Raw genomic sequence first — 20,076 nt, forward strand, 5'->3', positions numbered from 1 at the left:
ACGCAAGAAGCGTCCATAAAATTAAAATTTTGAAAATGAAAAGAAAAATTATTTTACTATTTTTTGAGCAGCACACAATCTGAAATTAACTAGATTTCACATGTCAACTGTTAGATGGCTCTGAAAATTGAAATTTCTTTTTGAAAAACGAGTTCTTTGCTTACGAAAAATGTCTCCCAGAGGCGGGGCAATTGAGGTAGAGCAACATTTTATTCACGTCTTTTTCATTCTATACTTCACCGAAAAGACAAAGGTACAATATTCCTTGTGTCTTCCACAGTCAGTTTTTTTATTCGCTTGTAGCCATTCTGTTTTTTGAGACCAAAGAACAATGCGTCGGCCATCTTTTAGGCGATTTGTTTTGCTGTCCCTATCAGTCTCAGTTGGCGTCTTTTTATTCTTAAATTCAACATATCAACAACCCATCAGCCCAAAGTTGGGTGAGTAAAATGAATCATGTTTTTTAATAATTTTAATGCTATAAATATTTCAATTCGACCCGACAGAGGCATTTGCACCGGGTAAAATTGGTGAAATGTGCGAATCGGATGGCGGTGGGCAGAAACGAATTATGTTCATCGAAACATCAGGTGAAAAATGTCTTCGACCCCGACAAGCCTGTGCCATTGAATCAGCAGCTCGAACTAATCCAGACATGACAGTCTATGTTTACATGGCGAAGGAAAGACCACCTGGACGGCCTGAAATGGATCGAGGCGAAGGTCTTGAACGTCATTGTGAAACTATGGAAATACTTGAATCTTTCACCAATGTATACATCATTAGAGACAATCTACCCAAACATCTTGTAGACACTCCACTAGAATCTCTCTATTTTAACGGCAACATGAAAAATAGCCAATACGCGTTACAGCACATTAGTGACGCTTTACGGGTTGCATTGCTCTACAAACATGGCGGCATTTATCTCGATTTGGATGTGGTTGTACTTCGATCGCTGCGATGTCTCAGGAACACGGCCGGACATACTTTTATTTTAGGACAATCTTCGATCGAGAATGGATTCATGGCATTCGATCGTGGACACAAACTGCTGAAATTCTTCATGCGTTGGATGCAGCGATCATATAAACCGAACGAGAGGTCCGTCATTGGACCGAATGGATTCAGTAAAGCTTTTCAGATGCTGTGTAATTATCCGTCGACAGTGATTAGCGATTCAACCTTTGATTTCAAGTGTCATGACAATGTCAACGTTAGACTACACAACAAAACTGCCTTTCATCCCATCACTTATTTTGAACAAAATCGTTTCTATGCTGAAAATTTCGACGAAAATGAGTTGGATACGTTTAATCAAAGTTATTCGGTTCACGTTTACGGTTCAGGGCACGGGGCTCATGTGCCTGAAACGAGTCTTTTCGCTTTTATGGCTAACCAGTTTTGTCCCTCCACCTACGACTTGCACTTGCAAGGTGTTTATGATTTTTAAACCTGCTTTTTTCATTGTTTTCTTTTTTTTAATAAGTGGAACTTGTCTTTTGTTCATAAACGTTTACCATGTGAAATATTTATTTAAATATGGCTGTAAATAAATATACTTTTGACAAAAGATTATTCAAATTTTATTCCATTGGGATAGGAATCGAAATCGCATGGGGAATCAACTACTAAACATGTCAAAATTTAAATATTCATAAGTTGTTTTTGCTAAAAAGGCGGGAAGGGTGAATACCCCACCACCCACTCTAGAAAACTGGAAAGGGCCAAAATTTACATATTGATCGTTTGTTTTCGTGAAATAGGCGGGAAATATGGATCCAAATAAATTCTACATTTCAACATATAACTACATATTCTTTAATTAAATTGTATCACAGCAAGAATTGATTCATTCTTGATTTTTATACACATTCATCCCATTTCATTAAAATAACAAAATCTGAGAGAAAAAACCGGATTCCATCTTCAAACCCAAACAAAAGAACAAGTACAAAACCTGTTTGCAGATTTGGCTCTTTCAGTTTGCAACAACGTTTCGGTTTGGCTATTATACTAGTCAGCAGTTGAACGACGGACACGACAGACGAATATCTGTGTCCATGTATTTTTGCAGTGTACTCTGAAAAAAGAATGAAAATGAGATCAGTGAGAAAGGTCACCATCACCCTCTTTTTTCTCACATTCGTAATTTTTCACTTAGTGTTAATCAAACCACACTTGTTAGATAATAACTTCATTCAAGGTAAACTGAAATTATAACTATTTTGCACTTGATTCCATGAATACTAACTGCCATACCTCTATGCAGAACAAGAATTGCCTTGCAGTTCGACAGAATCGATGCCAATTAAACGAATCATGATCGTTACAACGTGGAGATCCGGTTCAACGTTTGTAGGCGACATCATCAAAAGCGCACCTGGCGTGTTTTATTCATTCGAACCTTTATTGTATTTGGACCATCATCCAGGATCAAAAACAGCACTTCTTCAATCCATTTTCCAATGCCAATTTTCTGCTGATTTCCTGCGTAGCGTCAATGGACTCACTGGCCTTCCTAATGACATGCAAAGGAATAGAAGAATTTGGGATGAATGTCATTATAATCGCTCATTGTGTCATGATCCACAATTTGTTGGCAGTTTATGCTCCTATTCCCCAGTCAATCTCATTAAAACGGTTCGATTAAGAGTCAAGGAACTTACGACGCTGATGGAAAATGATCCTTCATCAAAAGACTGGAAAATTATTCACTTAGTACGTGATCCTCGGGGAACAATGTCTTCCAGGGACGGATTAAAGTGGTGCAAAGTCAATCCGGCTTGCAATGATGTCAATCGCCTCTGCACCGAGTTGGTAGAAGATTTGGAGTTGATTAAAGAACTTGCAACTCAATTACCAAATCGCCATTATTTGGTGAAATTTGAAGATTTGGCCACCAATGTCGAGACAGGGACAGAGAAATTGTTTAAATTCTTGGGAATGCCTGTCCTTAAACCGACCAAAGCCTTTTTGGACAGTCACACGAAATCCAATGATCAAAAATTGAAAGAAGATTTCCTGAATTTTGACCATTCGACATTTCGAAAATCTGACGCTGTCGCTTATGGCTGGAAGAAAAAAATGGACGTCAAACTTATCGCCAACATTACCTCTATCTGTGCATCCGCATTGGACGCTCTCGATAACATCAAATAAATTATATATCACGATCACCTCAGTTTACTTCTAATTCTTCCAAATACATGATTTTTACTTGCAAATTTCTTATTGGAATATTCATAAATTCCTGCATTCATGTGATGGATGCATATAAAAACAACCATTACAACCTGGAAGGGCAAGACAACTGGCAATACCTGTCACAAATTTCAAAGCATTGAAAAAGAATTCATAAATTCTGTGTGTTAAGTAAAATAAAACCTGTTGATGAAAAAGGGCAACGACCAGAAAAGCATTAACCAGTTCCTAGTTGGGGATGCAAAAGACTTGCAAGAGGTGGTTGACCAAATACAGTCTGGCAGTAACCGCTGCACGAATGACGTGCATTTCGACATGTGCCAACATTCAGTTTCATTCGGGCCAAGTATGAAACACGATGTAAAGGTTGGGTACGAAAGGTCTTTCACCCATTGCAGGATCTGAACTTTGCCTTTTGACTTCTTTGACACATGGAAATCGTTTCCATTTTCCTTTCCAAAAAGCCAAGGTTAATAGTTACGTTGATATAGTAGTTAGACATACCGTTATTACTTAAAACTTTGTGCTTTACTGCCAATCTATTCTATTAGAGAGATTTATTCACGTGTGGCTCGGACAGTTAATGAGATAAAAACTGCCCGTTCTCCATTCTTTGCAACAATGTTGCCATATACCAATTAATTTCATGCAATGGCAGCAACTATTTCCAAGACACAATTGGAAATTGCTTTATCCTAGTGGTTATTAAAAAAAAGATGAAATACTTTCTTATCAAATTTATCTTTTTTTGTTCAATAAATATTTGGTTCAATTGCAACAAAGAAGAGGTGATTGACTTTCGTCTGCACTTCCGATGTCCAAGTCAGTGTCACGTGTGTGATTAGTAGTTTTTGGCGATGTTTCTTTAACATAACCAGCTTTTTTTGGTGTGGCGATACGTATTTGACCAAGTACGTAATAACTTTAAGACAACCATAGATGGGAGTGTAGAAGGATCATGTCGTTGGCCTGGACGTATGCGGAATAAAACCAGTTGTGAAACAAGGACTGGTTTTCCCTTTCAATGCAAAAGATCAACGTCTTTATCGGCTTTTTCCTCTCTTGCCCTTGAAAATATATACTCAGGAGAAGCAAACGGAGAACAACTGGTAAAACAAAACATGGAGAATTTTCTATTTGCTTGGCTTCAAAATAGATTATTGACTGTGTCCTTTTTTAGCTCTCTGCCAAGGACACCCCTGGACAATGATCTCCGTTTTCAGCTAGCCAGTCATCATGACTTTAAAAAATAATTGGTGATTCCAAGCCCAAAAGAATTTGATGCAACATATAAGAATAACAATTCTATTTTTAGCACAATGAAATGATATTGACTAGGTGTTCAAAGCAAATTTTATCCTAGTTCAAGGATTCAGGATCACGTCGTGTAATGCGATAACAGACAGTGCTCACCTCGCCACGGAATTCGTGCTTGAATCTGTAAGTACGGGAGTATTTCAATAGTCTTAAACTATTTTATTTTGTACGTGCATTTAGGTTTCCATGGTTTCAATCCAAACAATTTGGGGGTCATGAGCTCATTAAAATCTTAACTTTATTCGGTGTGCGGCGATACCTTCACGTACTTGCGTCCAATGCAATCGCGACAGTACATTTTTTCTTTAAAAAAAACTCACCGCCAATGAAGCAAGAATTTCGAGTAATTGAAATGTCTTGTGCTAGAAATTCTGTCTTAAAAATCATGAATGCAACAGGATAAATCTCCAGCTATTACATTATGTTTATTATTTTTAGGCAATGAGAACGGCTGTGGCATTACGTGGTTATAACTGAAACTTGTGCTGATTTAATGAACAAGGAGTTTCTCTCGAAATTCAAGGACAGGTGATGAAATCAAGATACGGTCAAAGAAAAACATCTAATCACACAGCATTTTATGTATGGTATGTATTTTACGTCACACAAACTAACCTGTTTGACAACATACATTACGTTAAAGGAAGTGGCTTGCTCGTGCAGTGACACTGTTGACATTGAAACAAGGTCCGATTGTTTTACAGTGCATTTTTGGAACCAACTTTCGGTTGATTCCGTCAACTACTCATATCAGGAATTTTTTGTGTGAAGAAAAAAACAGCAAAGCCAAGGTAACATAGTTTGTATGTTTTCTGGCTTTATTATACAAATCGTTTGAATGACACTTTTTTTTAGAGTGAAGCTTTAGAGCAATATGGTAATATAAAAAAAACAAAAAAAAACGTTGGATTGTATTATCTGCATTGACGGAAAAAAGGTAATCAAAAGAATTAAAACTAATATTCATAAATAAATAACTTTATTGAAAGTAAAAATGGACAGGTTGTTTGTGGCTGATAATTTTCTTGGTACCGTTGACACCAGGTACGATGCATTTGATCCTGTCGTGGTAAAAATGATCGGTTACAACATGAAACTTTTTCATTTGCATGCCCGTCTTCGTCAACCATGATAGGAAGTTACGTACACCGCATGAATCGGGGACGTAATAAGGCTTCCCCCATAGCATTGAAAGAACCCTGTTCAATTTTAAAACTGAAAATGAAGGTAAGGTTTTGCGAAGATTAAGTTATACATACGCGGTTTCACCGATAGAAAAACGAGTTTTAATTCCAGCTTTTTCTGTACAAATTCCGGTGTAGTAAACATCATCAAATGGGATCATTGGTGTTGTCTGGAAAGCAGCTAACAGTGGAACGATTGTACCTCCAGGTATCAGCACAGATGGTCCCATTATATAAGGAGGATATTGATTCCAGGGCCATTCTTGGTATGATATTCCCCATTTACCCACTTGAGTAGATGCATATTTTAAGTTTTCTGTTAATAATGTACATTAATTGCACTTGTACTAACCTCGATTAGGAGCAAAGAAACCAGGAATACCAAAAATGCTCTTATTGGAATAATGGTCGTATGGCGATGATTGGGCGAAGAAAACGAGATTGTAAACATTGACGTAGACATCGTCGTCCACTTTCAACACAAAATCGATTTTAGCACAGTTTCTATATAGCCAATTAAAGAGGCCAGCTACTTTGACAGACAAATTTCTGTAAGTATCCAACATTTCTAATTGAATAATGTCTCCGTGAATCTTGCTTTCTTTTTCTATTTGGCTTTGTGTCACATTGTTTTCTGTCTGTCCAAGAAAGAAAGCGAAACCTCCCAGGAGCAAATCTTTTTTGCTCTCTTCCATCAAATGAATTCGCCACGTTTCTCGTATCACGTCACGCTTCTCGAAATTGTCTGGGGCAGATATGACAACTACAAATACTGTTCGATTAGCAGCATTCGTCACATTTCGACACGGTGGAACACTAATCGGATATTGAAATGATGTTACGTCATTAATCACTGGACCGTATTCCGATTTCAGTGGTTCTATGTGTTTCAATGGTAGCAAACCCAAACGGGCAACGGCAAACAGCGTGTAATTCTCTACTCCGGGATAAGAAGTGTTGAACAATTTAGGGACCATGTAATTAAAAAGCTCACGATTCATTGGCACACACTGATCGAGTGTTTGATTTTGTAGTGGTTCCTCATTTTCCGCCATAAAAACGTCAATATTTCTTTGCTGGAATAAATAGGACGAGATCTTCGCCTGCTTATGTTGCAGATATCCATCGAGCGGGTAAACCACGTTAAAGGTAAACATTCCGACGTTTAAAACCAAGCCAGTGTAAACCAGACTCATGGGTAACAGTGACATTTGTTTGTTTCTGAAAAGATTACCCATTTCCGCTGTACTTTTCACACAGTTAGGAAATTAAAAAATCACTTGAGCTATATGAGAAAAAAAAAAATTTAAAAAACGGCGTTCCTTGCAGCTTTTGCTCATGCACACTTCATCACGATCGCAAGTATTAGAATGCTGTTGAAAAATCTCGTCATTGTCCTAAGATGTTGCAGTGTTGCATTTTTGCCCAAATGCATTTTGCGAACTGTGGCGGCCATTATGTGCCCTGCGGCGCATACAGAGATCCCATACAACGATGGGAGGTGGCTTCCACCCAAATCAAGGGCGATCGAGTCCAAATCGTTGGATCTAGAAAGTCAACTTTATTTGCAAGATGTTTTGCTTTTCGCAGAAAACAAAAACCAAGGTATATTCTTATAGAAAGAAATTTATTATTTTTTGATGCATTTACTATAAAGTATGTGTATGCATTTAGTTAAAACCGTGTCAGGATCATGAATACTGTGCAGGCATGACTAATACTGTCGGTCGGTCATGGTGCGAGCGCTCGAATAAGACACGAGGTTGAAAAAGAACAAAATGTGGAATCCTGATCTGTTTAAGAAATGCCTACTTCTCAAAGTTCCAAGGTAAGTCATGTGCAATTAAACCATTTAGCCATAAGAATTTGGGATATTTAATATCAACCTTCATTTGTAGCCGTCAAGTGTCTTTTCTATATATTGTATATTGCAGCATTTTTTTTTATTTTAGAGGTCATTCAGTCAAATAGTAGCCTGGGCCTGTACATTCAATTCTTCTCTGGCATTGTTATCCATTGTTGAGCAATGGAATATGCAAAACGAATAAAAAGGAAAACAGTTCACAAGTTGCCAGTCCATATTCTTTTGCTGACACCACTCTGGTGTCAACACTCCTTGTGAGCCACTCGCCTTCTTATTTGTAGCATGAAGAAAACTAATGTTTTAGTAAATTATTCACCATGATTTTTTGTTCACAGATGCTCTATTTGATTCAAGTACAGTTGTAGTACAGCCATTTTTTTAGCATTCTTAAATAGTCTTCAAGGAACTTAAAAAAAATGGCTGCCAGTTTACATTTCATTTTATTCAGTAATGTTGATCTCTGCATTTACAGGGTTTAAGTGGTGAAAACGATGATTGATTTCGACCTGTCAAGTTCAGTAATTTGACCTCGACGAGGACATCTGATGACCATCTAACCATCACCCGTCAATTTGGCTCGTCGCAGTTCCCTGTCCCATCCAAAGAAGCCGCACCCACTTCAACCTGCTTCAAGACGTCCACCAATTCGGTCAATCGTCTTTAATTGGGCGGTTGATGCAAAAGGAATGGTTTGTTTCTTCATCAAGGCCAATTCTTTGCTTCTTGTTGGTATCAAACTGGTTTCCTATTCATTTCAAGGTGCGTGTGTTTTTATTCCCTTAGATAACCGGAATACCCACCCGTGCTCAACGGCCCGACAAAAGGCAGTTTCCAATGCCAAATCCTCGTGTGAGCGGAGCATTTGCTTAAAGTTGGTGTAAGAACGAAAGGCAAGTTCTTCTCGATAATGTAATCCCACTGTGTTGATTGGGATCGCTATTGAATCCGGTTGCTTTCATTGCAGATATACTTGCTAAAACGTTTTAGATAAATTCATTTTCATGATTTAGTAACCGTATAGTTATACTTTTTGTTTTTTTCAGGGACTATTGCAGGTTATTTTACCAGGTTAAAGTTATCGTTTTCTCAGAAGAAAACGATGAATGTGCATGACCGCTAGGCCCTCCCTTCTAATGTTGGCAAAACCGTGCCGGTAGGAGGTTCTGCTAAAACAAGGGAGTGGCTTATATTCTTACCAACCCATTTTCTTTTGGAACGTGTAAGTGCACTGATCACACAATTTTTAGTAATTCGATAGGCAACAACAGCTGTGAAAATTATATCAATGCAAAAATGTTATTTTCTCATTTCCAGAGCTTTAGTTTGTTGCGTAATTTGCTAGTCATGTCAACGTTTATCATTTATTTAGTGCTAATGTTTCATCTCAGCAGTAATGCCGTTCATTTTGGATATTTCTCTGCTCCGTCATTATCCTTCTACCAGCAACTGCACAAGAAAACCGATGTTGCATTGCTTGCCCAAACATCCAGAGATGAAGGCAGTTCAGCCCGGATTGGTTGTTTTATTTCACGAAAAACGAAAGAGTAATAAATGTCAGTGAATTTTCTAATTCCTTAAATCTTTTGGTTTAGAAGAAAAAATCGACCCAGAGCCCAAGAAGAGAATGCAGAGGTGTAACATAGTTTCACCTAAACTGAGTAATAAATGCATATTTTAGCTCATTATTTGTACCTTAATAAATTTTACTCTGATTGTGGATTTGCAGTTGGCTGGACAAATATATCTGCTGAAGAGATTCTTAAAGAAAACGATGATGTTGTGGAACGCAAGATGGCGGAAAGTGGAGTTAAACCTGGTGGGAAATACAAAACAAAAGAATGCCAATCGCGAAGTAAAATCGCCATTGTTGTGCCTTTACGTAACAGAACTGAACATTTGAAAGTGTTCGTGCGTTACATGCATTCTTTTCTTCAACGGCAACAACTCGATTATGCAATTATCGTTGCAGAACAAACTGGTGACTTACCAATTATTTCTTGCAAATTTTGAAAACTCATTCTGTTTGAAATGCAGAGGGTTCATTATTCAACCGAGGAGCATTAATGAACGTTGGCTTCAAAGAGGCTCAATTACTAGACAATTTCGAGTGCTTCTTCTTTCACGATGTCGATAATTTGCCAGAGAATGATGGCAATCCTTACAGTTGTCCTGAAGATGGAAAGCCTCGCCATATGACCTTTTCCCTAAGCAGATGGGCTAATTACAAGTAAATTGCATTATACTTGGTTATCAAGTGTTCAATTATCTAATTGTGTTTTACATATTTGTAGGCCAACTCCAGCTTGGTACTTTGGAGGAGTAACTGCATTAACAGCCAAAGATTTTCAAAAAATCAATGGTTTCTCTAACGTATATTGGGGTTGGGGTGGTGAAGATGATGATTTACTACGACGCATCAGGTTCAACAAAATGAAGCCAACGAGGGCACTAGATGGTTTTCCATCTCTCATAGAAATGGCTCGTTACAAGACATTAACCCACAAGAAAGCCGACCCCAGTCCCATTCGACACAAACTGCTTCGTGAGGGCGTTAAACGTCTCAAGTCTGACGGTTTGACAGATCTTACATACAAAAGACTTGCTCTTGAGCTTAAACCACTTTATACCAGAGTTCTTGTTGAATTAAAACAGCCTACAAATAGCAAAGCTCCTGGGCAACCCTAAGTCTTCCTTCACTTGTGTATTCTGTTCAAATCATATTTCTTTTGATATTAACTAACTTATTTATTAAAAAAAAAAAGAAGTCGGATCTCGTCAAATACTTTTGTGTGCGTTCACTGGTTGCAGAGGTCAATGGACCGGTTCGTACCATTTTATGTCATCCCCATCTCGTGTCTGAAACTAGTTATAACGTGACGCTTTGCACGTAGCCTTTTTAATGAAACTGAGATGGGAAATTCAATTTCATTCTTGACATCAATTTGCATCCGATGTAGTTAGTCCAAACTCGACATGTTCAAGTGAAATAACTGTAGCTATGTTAAATTCGTCCGTTCTTACAATTAAAGGTACCACAACTTTTGTATTCGTGATTTAAAAGAAAATAAGAATCACAGAATCAAAATAATAATTGAAATGTTCTACTATTGTTGATCTAGTTCGAGGTCAGCTGCAGTGCAACAAGTAAAGCGAACGTCATTGAGAGCGGTGTTGTCCACTAAAAGTCCACCGTCCGGACGGAAGCGAGTCTCCATTCCGCAAATGCCATCTACACATTCGGCGCTGTAATTGCCCCAGGTTCCACCGGTATTGCCTTCTCCTCTAAGTTCACGGCCGTTGGAGCACATAAAACGTATGTTATTTATTGCCGTGTTGTCAGTGGTGTTTGTGTCCGTCGTTTGCCCAGCCGGACTGACTCGCATCCGGAAACTCTTCATGTATGAACCTCCAGCACATTCACGAATGGGTTGCCAATCGCCAAGACTACATGAAAAGTGAGTTGAAATACGTCCAGGACGTGCTAACAATTGTTAACTTACAATCCTGCTGGGGAAGAGATTTTTGTTTTGAGCAAGTCATCACAGAAGATTACTAGCATATTCATGCCCGTTTCGTCGACGTCTTCGAAAAGTGCTTCGAATTTGTTTTGCGTCTGATAGCCCGTGGCACGAGAACCGGTTGGACAAGATTCCAAGCGTCCCCAGCGGCCATCTTTTTCACCATTAGTGACAGTGATTACTTCCTCTGTATGTATGGCGGCTGTTTTAGAATTGCTGGCAGAAGCTGGCTGCTCATTCATTAGGGAAAGCTCAAGTTGTGCCACTTTTTCTGCAAGCAGTTCCTGTTAAACCCATGACACAAAATGAAGTCCATCGGAAACCGAAGCAGGAGGAAAAGAAATTTACATGCTCTTGGTTTTTGAGTTCAAGAAGGGTCTCCAATTGAGTGTTTTTGGCCTCTAGACGAGTCAATTTGGTCTCTGTGACTCTTTTGAATAGCATCTAGAAATAGAAAATTGTGGATCAATATAAATCTGAACATTTCGAGCATAGACTTCCTTACAAAGCTGCTGGAAAATTGTTGCAAACGTTCATCTAGAGTTTGTGCACTGATTTGACAAGTAATGACGACCAACATACCTACGACCAATATTGTCGAAAAACGAGCCATTCTTTAATTGAACTTTATTTGCTGTTTCGCAGGTCGACAATGCACACTTTATGGCTCAACTTTCTAAAACACAGTTGTAAAAACGTTGCCAGCTCATTCCATGCTGCCTCAATGTTCTTATGATTCTGACCTTAGTCCCCTAACATAATTTGTTGTTTTATTTTCAATGACTTTACAATAAATTTCGAATTACCTCAGTTAAACTTGATATGAATGAGTACGTTTCCGAATTTAAATTGGCGCGACACCGCTGCCTCTAAGGCCATAAGGCGGCAAAAATGCAAACTACAACCTTGGAATACCAACAAGCAGACGACAGTTGTGTGAAAGCCATGCCGATTTTCGTGATTACCATTTACGATCCTTGATTTAAATATTAAAAGTTTAAGGAATTATTTAGTCATCTCGTGCAATGAACATAAAATTATGGAAGGTGATACGGCGCGTTGCTGTCCAGAAAAGGTTTATTCATGACCAAGTTTCTCAAGGGAGAATAAAGTAAGGAACAATAAGAAAACATTGTCCTACAGCAATCAATCCTGTTTTTGTTTTTTTTCCTTTGCTCCTATCTGTATTAATGGTTGTTTTTCTTCTTGTTTACTTTCTAGTGTTAAAGATTCTCAAAATTCTCTGTCTACAACAAATTTGGCTACTGATACCACAGTTGATTATAACCAATATGCAAATGAATTACATGATTCATTAAATGAAGAACTGGCAGATGCTGTGACACCACTGTGGAGGGTTGGTTCCTTACCTATATTCATGAGCAACAATTTGATTATATTTTTGAATTATGATATTTAAGATTCCATATACTGAACAACTCAAAATAAAAAACCAACAAAATTTTGAAATCATGGTCAAACTAACAAAAAAATTGAGGCCCAACTCCAATTCCAGTAATATTATCTGCCAATTGAATGAAACTCTACCATCGGTAAGCATTGCCAAATCCAAACTGTCTTATAAGGTTCTTTATTTTTAAATCAGAACCTTCTTGGTGCAGCCAGTTACCTTGCATTACAGGAACAAAAATGAATTTCATATTCGTTATGATTCCAATGGAAAGGCAGTTGTAGGACTTTGTGTTGGGCAAGCTTCTAAAAACACCTTACGGTGTATAACTGCAGAAAAACTACTCAACACACACCCTATTCACTCGAATGTTGCCCGGTATGTGGAAGCTAATAGAACTTGTAGTTTAATTGAAAATTTATTTTTAATTGTTAAGTTATTTTTTCTGAAATTTCAGCCATCTCCAGGATTATATACAGCATCAGTCAAAATGGAAAATCTGCGAGCATTTCCAACGTGGTGGAAATTGGAGGGGTCTTACTATTCGTTCGAATTACAAGAACGAACAAATGGCTATTGTGACCATTCACCCACAAAACTTGACAAAAGAAGAAATTCACGCCGAAATGGAGCGGATGAAAAATTATCTTTTGGCATGCCCTTTGGGCAATCAACTTGTTTCAATTTACTATCAGGCATGTCCTCATACGCGCTGCACTGCCGAACAGTCACCATTCATCCTATTGCACGGACAGACGCATATTTACGAGCACATCGGCGATTATGAGTTTCGTATCTCTCCAGAGTCGTTTTTCCAAGTCAATACGCAAGGCGCCCGGTTACTATATGAAACCGTAGCTCGTCAACTTGCTCCAGAGAGATTGTCCACCGTTGTAGATCTCTGTTGCGGGACGGGCACGCAGGGGCTTATGGTTGCCCGCCATTGTCGTGGCGTCATAGGCATTGAACTGTCTCGCTCTGCCGTTGAGGACGCCCGTTTCAACGCTGCTCATAACCAAATTCATAATGCGGAATTCTTCGCTGGCCGGTAAAATTTAATTCGTTATAATTTTTTTTCTGTTGTTTGTGAAGATAACCAGATTGTAATCAATAGTGTCGAGAAACTATTCCGGCCCCTCCTCGGACAGTTGGATGCTGCACCAGATATCGCCGTTATCGTAAATCCTTCTCGTGGCGGAGTCGGTAAATATACTTACGTACTTTCTAATGTAATTAAAGAAGGAGATGATATGTTGAAATTATCCCAGGTGATCGAGTCGTTGAGCTGCTGAGAAGCAATGAACGTGTTCGTCATGTCGTCTACATCTCCTGTCAAGCCGATGGCCCTGCCATGAACAACTTTGTGAACCTTTGCCAACGGCCCACCCGTAAAATGAATAGTGAACCTTTTGTATTGAGAAAAGCCATCCCAGTCGACATGTTTCCACATACAGACCATTGCGAATTAGTTCTCTCGTTTCGTCGTTGACCGTTACATAAAATGTTCAATAATTATTGAAAGAATATAGGCAAAGCGAAGGTTTTTAAATTGTATTTTCTGAATCTCCTATTGGATTGTTATTTTAAGTTGTTTTGTTTCGGCTTTCTAAAGGAAGTGAATAATTTCTGAAAAATTCTTGACACTTTTTCTTTTGCTAGGTGGTGTTTATGCTGGAGCTTGTCTATCCTGTTTGCCATGAAGCCTCCGGCCATGTTTTTTAGGTCCTTCAGAAAATGACGAAAAGATTGGATAACAGTGTTGTGCACTGCAACACTTTTTGTAGGCAATACAGTTGTAGAGGTCCCTGTTGACCAGAAAGCTGACAATATGAAAAAAAGCAACATTGGTCCAGCCATTTCTTACTCACAGTTCCAAACTAATCTTAGACAAAGCTGAGTTTGAAACAGAAACACAATACCAAAGAGTATTCGTTATTGATTGATCACGAAGGATCTACAGCTCCTCTATGCCGTGTGAACACGAACGTCTAAATTTAAAAATCATTCAAAAGAAATGTTCTTATTATATTCGTTTTAAGATTTTTCAGTTGGAATAAACTATTTTTAAAAATAAATTTTGGTAAATATTTAAATGACAGAAACAATTCTAAGATATCGATCGATATCTATCTAGCAGACGGGGCAAAACAAAGGAACAAATTCTACGTAATTTTTAACCCCAACACGGGCGGCAATTTGTGCTCTCACACACGTGGTGTTGCTTTTAGGCGTCAATCAATTGAAGTACAGAATTTTAATGTAGCGTTTGCCATGGACAAACTATTGACTAGTTGTCCTCAATGTCGAGAGCCTTATTCTATCCGCTGTAAGTAATAGTGCCATTGACACAACAATAACATTAAACATTATTATAAAGTCCTCTTTTGTACTAGTACCGTCGACCCGATACTATAGTCGATGCGGGTTGCCCCTGACATTGCAGTGTGGACATGGTGTTTGTTACCACTGTGTTGTATCAAAAAGATCAAATCAAAAGCATGGCACAATTGTTACCAAGCATGACCCTAATACCACCACAATTAGCTGTGCAATCTGCAATGTTGTCTCAACCATTTCCCATGAAGCAGTAAGAAATGTTAAGGCATTGATTAATTGCTACCAGCTGGGTCTCATTCAGCTGGAGGAGCTCGAACTTCAAGTGGCTGAAGAAAACATTTGCTTTAAAGGTATGTGCATTAAATTATGAAGTGCCATTCTTTATTTGTAATATTAATTTTCTAGATGGAAGTGATGGCTTGTTTGTTCCCAGTAGTCCCTCGCCTACTCTTGAAAGACAACGGTTTATTACATTAGAAAAATGTTCCACTCACAGTTTCGCAATGGAATTTTGGTGCTATGAAGATGAAGTTCCATTGTGTAAAGGTTGCAGGATGTCTAATCATCTTCAACATGATGTTGTCAAAATGATAGATAGAAACAAAGATGAAATGGACACGTTCTATTCCATAGCTGACGCAACGGTACAGCTGGTCGACGACATGAAGAAAACTTGCAATGAAATTAAGGAACAAACCAACCGTGTCCAATCAGAATATGACGTCGCCATTAAAGAGGTAGTTCTTTTTTTTCAGTTTTATTATTGACGATTATTTCATTTTATTTTACGTTTTGTACAGATGAGAAGACATTTCAACGACTTGCATGCAATTCTAGCTGCTCGTGAGCAACAGGTCCAGGATCAGTTATTTAGAGCATTCCAAGAATGCACTAGTCCTCTAAAAAGCGTTGAACGACATTTATGCGATGCATCTCAGGATGTTAGTTTTCAATTGCAAAAGGCAGCCACTGCTGTCAACAACCATACCCCGCCGAGTCGATCATCCATCACACGATGGACGGAATCAATTCGACAGTTTAATATCTACGAAACTATTATCAAAGAGACACTGGCTAATATAAACACAGTGACTTTTTCTACGATGATGGAACCGATTCCAGAATATGCCGATCATCTTCTCCATGATTCAGTGGCTTCCATCAGTTCCGTCAGTGATGGCTTCACCTTCTGGACCCAACTTCAAAATCAATATGGCGATCTTAGGCAAAAGACAAACAAACAGCTAGTGGACAATTTGAATTCAAAGTCTCCGTGCGAGCAAACAGAAAATAAAAAGGCCAGGAAACATCCGCATGTAATATCACCGTCGATAGCAGCTAACCGACAGTACGACGTTGGAACCAATTTAACTGGCCGTGTCGTCCATGTCGATGTACAACGCTTCTACGTTCATGTACTAAGTGGTTCATGTTCTCAAGACGCTATTAGTGAACTGGACCAGCTACATACCCGACTTCAAATGTGTGACAGGAATCCCGCGCCTGGATTGCATGTGCTGGTAACGACACCTAGAGGAGGAAACTGATACTTGGTTCTTCTAACGTACATAGCAAATCATTGAAATTTCTCCTTTTCAGCACACGGGCCAACTGGTGGCTGGACTGTTCCAGGGAATGTGGTACCGTGCCCTTATTGAAGAGATTAATCTCAAATGCAATGATATAGTCATCTTTTTCGTTGACTACGGTAATCGGGAGCTGACAAGCGTTCAGTCCATTCGGGTGTTGAGCGATGACATGATAAACTTGCCGGCTCAAGCTATACGTTGTGCGCTACCTAAAAACACGGCCATGTCAGAAATCGCCGAAATAAAAGAAACCCAACACATTCACATGCAAGTTGATCGCGTGGAACATGGCAGAGTAGGTCGGCTTGATGGACAGGAACTCACCTTGTGGATCACACTGTAAACGAAACACTTCATATTATTGACATCTAATTCTTTGTTCGCACATTTTTATCGATATTTAGGCTTAAACCACCAGAATGCCAAAATGACAGTACGGTAAATTCCCAAGAGAATCCAGTGGATCCATTTATAGCCTGGCCACAATCGAAACTCCACAAAATTCGAACTATTCCTACTCCACCTCCACCGGAGGCCATGGGTACCAAAAGGAAACGATTTCCTGCCAAGGATTGGGTACCCACGGTAGTGAATCCTTCTACTAAATCACGATCCACAATGTCTACGAAATCAGAAGATGTGCCAATGCCCATCGTCTTACCAATAGCCCTGAACCAAGGCCAAGAAAACCGTCACCGTACGAAGATAATTACAAGTCATTTGAATTCAGCTGGAGATTTCTACGTCCGGGTCGAATCAGCTCAAAAGACCTACCTCAATTTAATTCAGCAACTCGATAGCCATTTTTCCATGAGCTCTGAATTGCTAGAGGAGCTGGCACCAGTTGGACAAGTGTGCGCTATTAAGTTGGACGGCCAATGGAATCGTTGTCGAATTATCGGAATAGTGGACGATAAAACTGTATCTGTCCACTTGATGGACGTTGGTAAAAGAGTAAATTCCACCGAACTCTATCGACTGGAACAACCACGCAAGTTCATTTGATAATCTTTACTTTTGTGAAAGTATTTAATTGTTTTTAAAAATAGGATGGATGGCGACGCCAGTGCTGGCTTTACATTGCCGTTTGTGGGGTATCCGTCCAGCTGGACACGCGACCAAGTGGTCAGGATCTTCATTCGATAAGATGAAAGAAGCAATCAAGATGAGCAGTGCTCTCTTTGTGCAAGTTTATTTTATCCAGGAAGAAGAAATCGAAGACAGTGGCATATTTGCATCTGTTCATTACGTCCGTTTCTATTACGAATACATCCAGCCAGGTGGACCCATGGAATTCGATCAGACATTGACGTGTTGTCTTAACGATCAGTTACTGGAACACGGACTAGCACTCAGGTAAAAATCATCAAGTGTGACATTTCATTTTGCTACATCCTTTTGTATTTTAAAGGGATCCGATGCCGGTCACTGTCCAGCCTTCACCTAAATGTTGGCTGCCTAGTGTCTCTTTACCACCCGTATTAGAAAATGCCATGCCCATTTGGTTGGATGATGAAGGGTTCATCTATTTGCATCGACCTTCTGGCCCGACTAATCACATGTCAGTCATCAAGAAATTGCTCCAATGGCATTACGATAAATCAACACCCACTGCGGACGATTTGACTCATTGGATCAAAGATGAACCATGCGTTGTCTTGTAGGTTGACATTTCAAATAACTTTTAGCGTTCAATTACCTTTTGTTCGATTTTCACGCAGGTACACCGATATGAAATGGTATAGAGCAATCGTTCAATCGTGTGATGATGAGAAGCAAACGGCTTCAGTCTTTTTCGTTGATTATGGCAATTCTCAACTGGATGTCCCTTACACGAACATGAGGAAATCATTGCTGTGCTACGAATATCCAATTCAAGCCACTAGATGTCGTTTGGCCAGGTTTCCTGCACCCGGTGTCAAACCAGACGAAGAGCAATTGGCCACATTGCACGAATTACTCGTTGATAAACGAATCACAGTCACGGTGACAAACAAATCGATGGGAGGCGTAGAGCCGGTGGTTGAAATTCAATATACCGAAACTGGAAGTCGAGTTTTAGATGAGATTTTTGATCTCTTGACGTCCGGATATAGAGATAAATCACCTTCATGCGAAATCGATGTTGTCCAAACATCATTACCGCCTTCGCTAGCGTCTAGTGCAGCACCTACTCCGGAGCCAACTGTGCCCCTTAGCAGCGTTGATCAAGACGATTCCATTTTTGATGTGGCTTCTTCTGAGTTCTCTGACGACGTTTATCCCATTTTCAATTTTGATTTTCTTAACAGTCTCGAATTTCAAGAGATGGACCTTTATCGACCATTAATCGTGCCCAGTCGTGTTTCCTTACCTGTTTGCATTCTTTCCATCGTCGATTCAGAGGACTTTCGTGCAGTCATACAACCGACACGACACTGGTTGAAAGACAGTCCGTCTCAATGGCAGGCACAGGTGGACGGTTTTGGCCGTCTTCAAACAGAACTTCAGCGTGCCGCGCCCCTTTTCCCAGATATTGATGTCGGAGAATCAAGTAAAATTTATTTTTCATTACCATTTGTCCTTAGTTGATTTCCTTTTTTCGTTTCATTTTAGAGAGTCCATGTGCTTGCAAGTACTCGGAAAACAATTGCTGGTACAGGGGGAAACTTGCCGGTTATGTTGACGATGAACTGAGTATCGTCAAAGTAGAATTGGTGGACATTGGCATCACTTTGGATGTACGAAGCTGTCATGTCAAACAATTGCCAACAGAATACCTTAGTGTTAGTTGTTATAATTTTTTAAAATTTTGTTCAAATTCTATTTAAACTTTATTGCTCTTCATAGCTACCGCGTCATTCGACAACATCCAGATTGGTTGATTCCGCCGTCTCCCCATTATATCCACCCAGTCTGGACCATTTACGGGCTTCTATGAAAAAGAACAGGCAATTTACTGCTTTTTTCAAAGTAAATGTTTAAAACAAAAACAAATATTTGTGAAATTATATTAAATCTATGCTTCACCGCTAGATGGCTAATGATTTTTTAAAAATTTTTTAGGAGGTTAATCAGCCACATCAAATGACGTTATTTTACAGAGATAAAAACGGTAAAAATATTCCAGCCATCGAATAAAAGAAAAGAGAGTATTTTATGTGAGTTACCTTTTGCGAGATGTTTGGGGAAGCAGAAAATTATGGTGAATTTTTGTTTTGTTATATTCCCACAAATATTTTAACCAAGATAAAGATCAAGAGTAATGGTTTTGCTCATTTTTGTTCTTTTCCTGCAAATCCCTGATCGTTTTCGGCATGAAGAACGAAATACAGATCAAGAAACCACAATAACAAAAGTGTTACTGTGATTGGTCAGTGTGGTGAAAAATCATTTTAAATATTCCAACTGTCAGAGACTTTGTGGGTTCCCAGACAGGGACGATATGATGGATGAGTAGGTTTCCCTTTTTTTAAGTGCTCCCCTCTCTTTTTCTTTCTAGAACACTCCCCTCGGGTATCCATTCACATACCTGTATTCAGTGTCCACTACCTTTATAATCCATTTGTTTTTCTCTTTTCTTTTTTAATTTTTCCTTGGAATAAGCAAAACAACAAAAAAAAGAGAGTAGTAATAGCCTCATGAGCATTTATTACAAGGCGATGCTACCCGC

The 20,076-nt window shown here is 39.1% G+C and overlaps 7 protein-coding genes across 7 annotated transcripts; 5 read left to right on the forward strand and 2 right to left on the reverse strand.

Moving 5' to 3' along the window:
• The first annotated feature begins 277 nt into the window (after window positions 1–277).
• On the forward strand, window positions 278–1,476 carry LOC130698196 (lactosylceramide 4-alpha-galactosyltransferase-like). The gene is made up of 2 exons (XM_057520973.2): window positions 278–440; window positions 507–1,476. The coding sequence occupies exons 1-2, from the start codon at window positions 332–334 to the stop codon at window positions 1,451–1,453; spliced, it is 1,056 nt and encodes a 351-aa protein (XP_057376956.1). The 5' UTR covers window positions 278–331; the 3' UTR covers window positions 1,454–1,476.
• Window positions 1,477–2,083: 607 nt separating this feature from the next.
• LOC130698195 (carbohydrate sulfotransferase 5-like) lies at window positions 2,084–3,173 on the forward strand. Its single transcript, XM_057520972.2, has 2 exons — window positions 2,084–2,206; window positions 2,273–3,173. Exons 1-2 carry the CDS (start codon window positions 2,095–2,097, stop codon window positions 3,160–3,162), a joined length of 1,002 nt encoding a protein of 333 aa, XP_057376955.1. The 5' UTR covers window positions 2,084–2,094; the 3' UTR covers window positions 3,163–3,173.
• A 2,294-nt stretch (window positions 3,174–5,467) lies between these two features.
• On the reverse strand, window positions 5,468–6,989 carry LOC130697996 (beta-1,3-galactosyltransferase 1-like). Its single transcript, XM_057520778.2, has 3 exons — window positions 6,058–6,989; window positions 5,781–5,994; window positions 5,468–5,720 (listed from the first exon to the last, which is right to left on the reverse strand). Exons 1-3 carry the CDS (start codon window positions 6,941–6,943, stop codon window positions 5,501–5,503), a joined length of 1,320 nt encoding a protein of 439 aa, XP_057376761.1. The 5' UTR covers window positions 6,944–6,989; the 3' UTR covers window positions 5,468–5,500.
• Window positions 6,990–8,898: 1,909 nt separating this feature from the next.
• On the forward strand, window positions 8,899–10,300 carry LOC130697997 (beta-1,4-N-acetylgalactosaminyltransferase bre-4-like). Its single transcript, XM_057520780.2, has 5 exons — window positions 8,899–9,085; window positions 9,162–9,227; window positions 9,296–9,547; window positions 9,604–9,796; window positions 9,861–10,300. Exons 1-5 carry the CDS (start codon window positions 8,914–8,916, stop codon window positions 10,252–10,254), a joined length of 1,077 nt encoding a protein of 358 aa, XP_057376763.1. The 5' UTR covers window positions 8,899–8,913; the 3' UTR covers window positions 10,255–10,300.
• Window positions 10,301–10,612: 312 nt separating this feature from the next.
• On the reverse strand, window positions 10,613–11,770 carry LOC130697998 (vitelline membrane outer layer protein 1 homolog). The gene is made up of 4 exons (XM_057520782.2): window positions 11,593–11,770; window positions 11,436–11,531; window positions 11,070–11,371; window positions 10,613–11,013 (listed from the first exon to the last, which is right to left on the reverse strand). Exons 1-4 carry the CDS (start codon window positions 11,698–11,700, stop codon window positions 10,674–10,676), a joined length of 846 nt encoding a protein of 281 aa, XP_057376765.1. The 5' UTR covers window positions 11,701–11,770; the 3' UTR covers window positions 10,613–10,673.
• Window positions 11,771–12,045: 275 nt separating this feature from the next.
• Window positions 12,046–14,047, forward strand: LOC130697995 (tRNA (uracil-5-)-methyltransferase homolog B-like). The gene is made up of 7 exons (XM_057520777.2): window positions 12,046–12,198; window positions 12,309–12,444; window positions 12,509–12,640; window positions 12,710–12,876; window positions 12,956–13,546; window positions 13,613–13,701; window positions 13,767–14,047. The coding sequence occupies exons 1-7, from the start codon at window positions 12,113–12,115 to the stop codon at window positions 13,985–13,987; spliced, it is 1,422 nt and encodes a 473-aa protein (XP_057376760.1). The 5' UTR covers window positions 12,046–12,112; the 3' UTR covers window positions 13,988–14,047.
• Window positions 14,048–14,675: 628 nt separating this feature from the next.
• On the forward strand, window positions 14,676–19,833 carry LOC130697994 (uncharacterized). Its single transcript, XM_057520776.2, has 12 exons — window positions 14,676–14,824; window positions 14,892–15,185; window positions 15,241–15,572; window positions 15,636–16,355; window positions 16,435–16,763; window positions 16,829–17,415; window positions 17,474–17,780; window positions 17,836–18,084; window positions 18,146–18,957; window positions 19,020–19,189; window positions 19,254–19,376; window positions 19,470–19,833. Exons 1-12 carry the CDS (start codon window positions 14,770–14,772, stop codon window positions 19,542–19,544), a joined length of 4,053 nt encoding a protein of 1,350 aa, XP_057376759.1. The 5' UTR covers window positions 14,676–14,769; the 3' UTR covers window positions 19,545–19,833.
• The last annotated feature ends 243 nt before the right edge of the window (window positions 19,834–20,076 follow it).

This window comes from Daphnia carinata, chromosome 9 (genome assembly GCF_022539665.2).
Source record: "Daphnia carinata strain CSIRO-1 chromosome 9, CSIRO_AGI_Dcar_HiC_V3, whole genome shotgun sequence".
NCBI lineage: Eukaryota > Metazoa > Arthropoda > Branchiopoda > Diplostraca > Daphniidae > Daphnia > Daphnia carinata.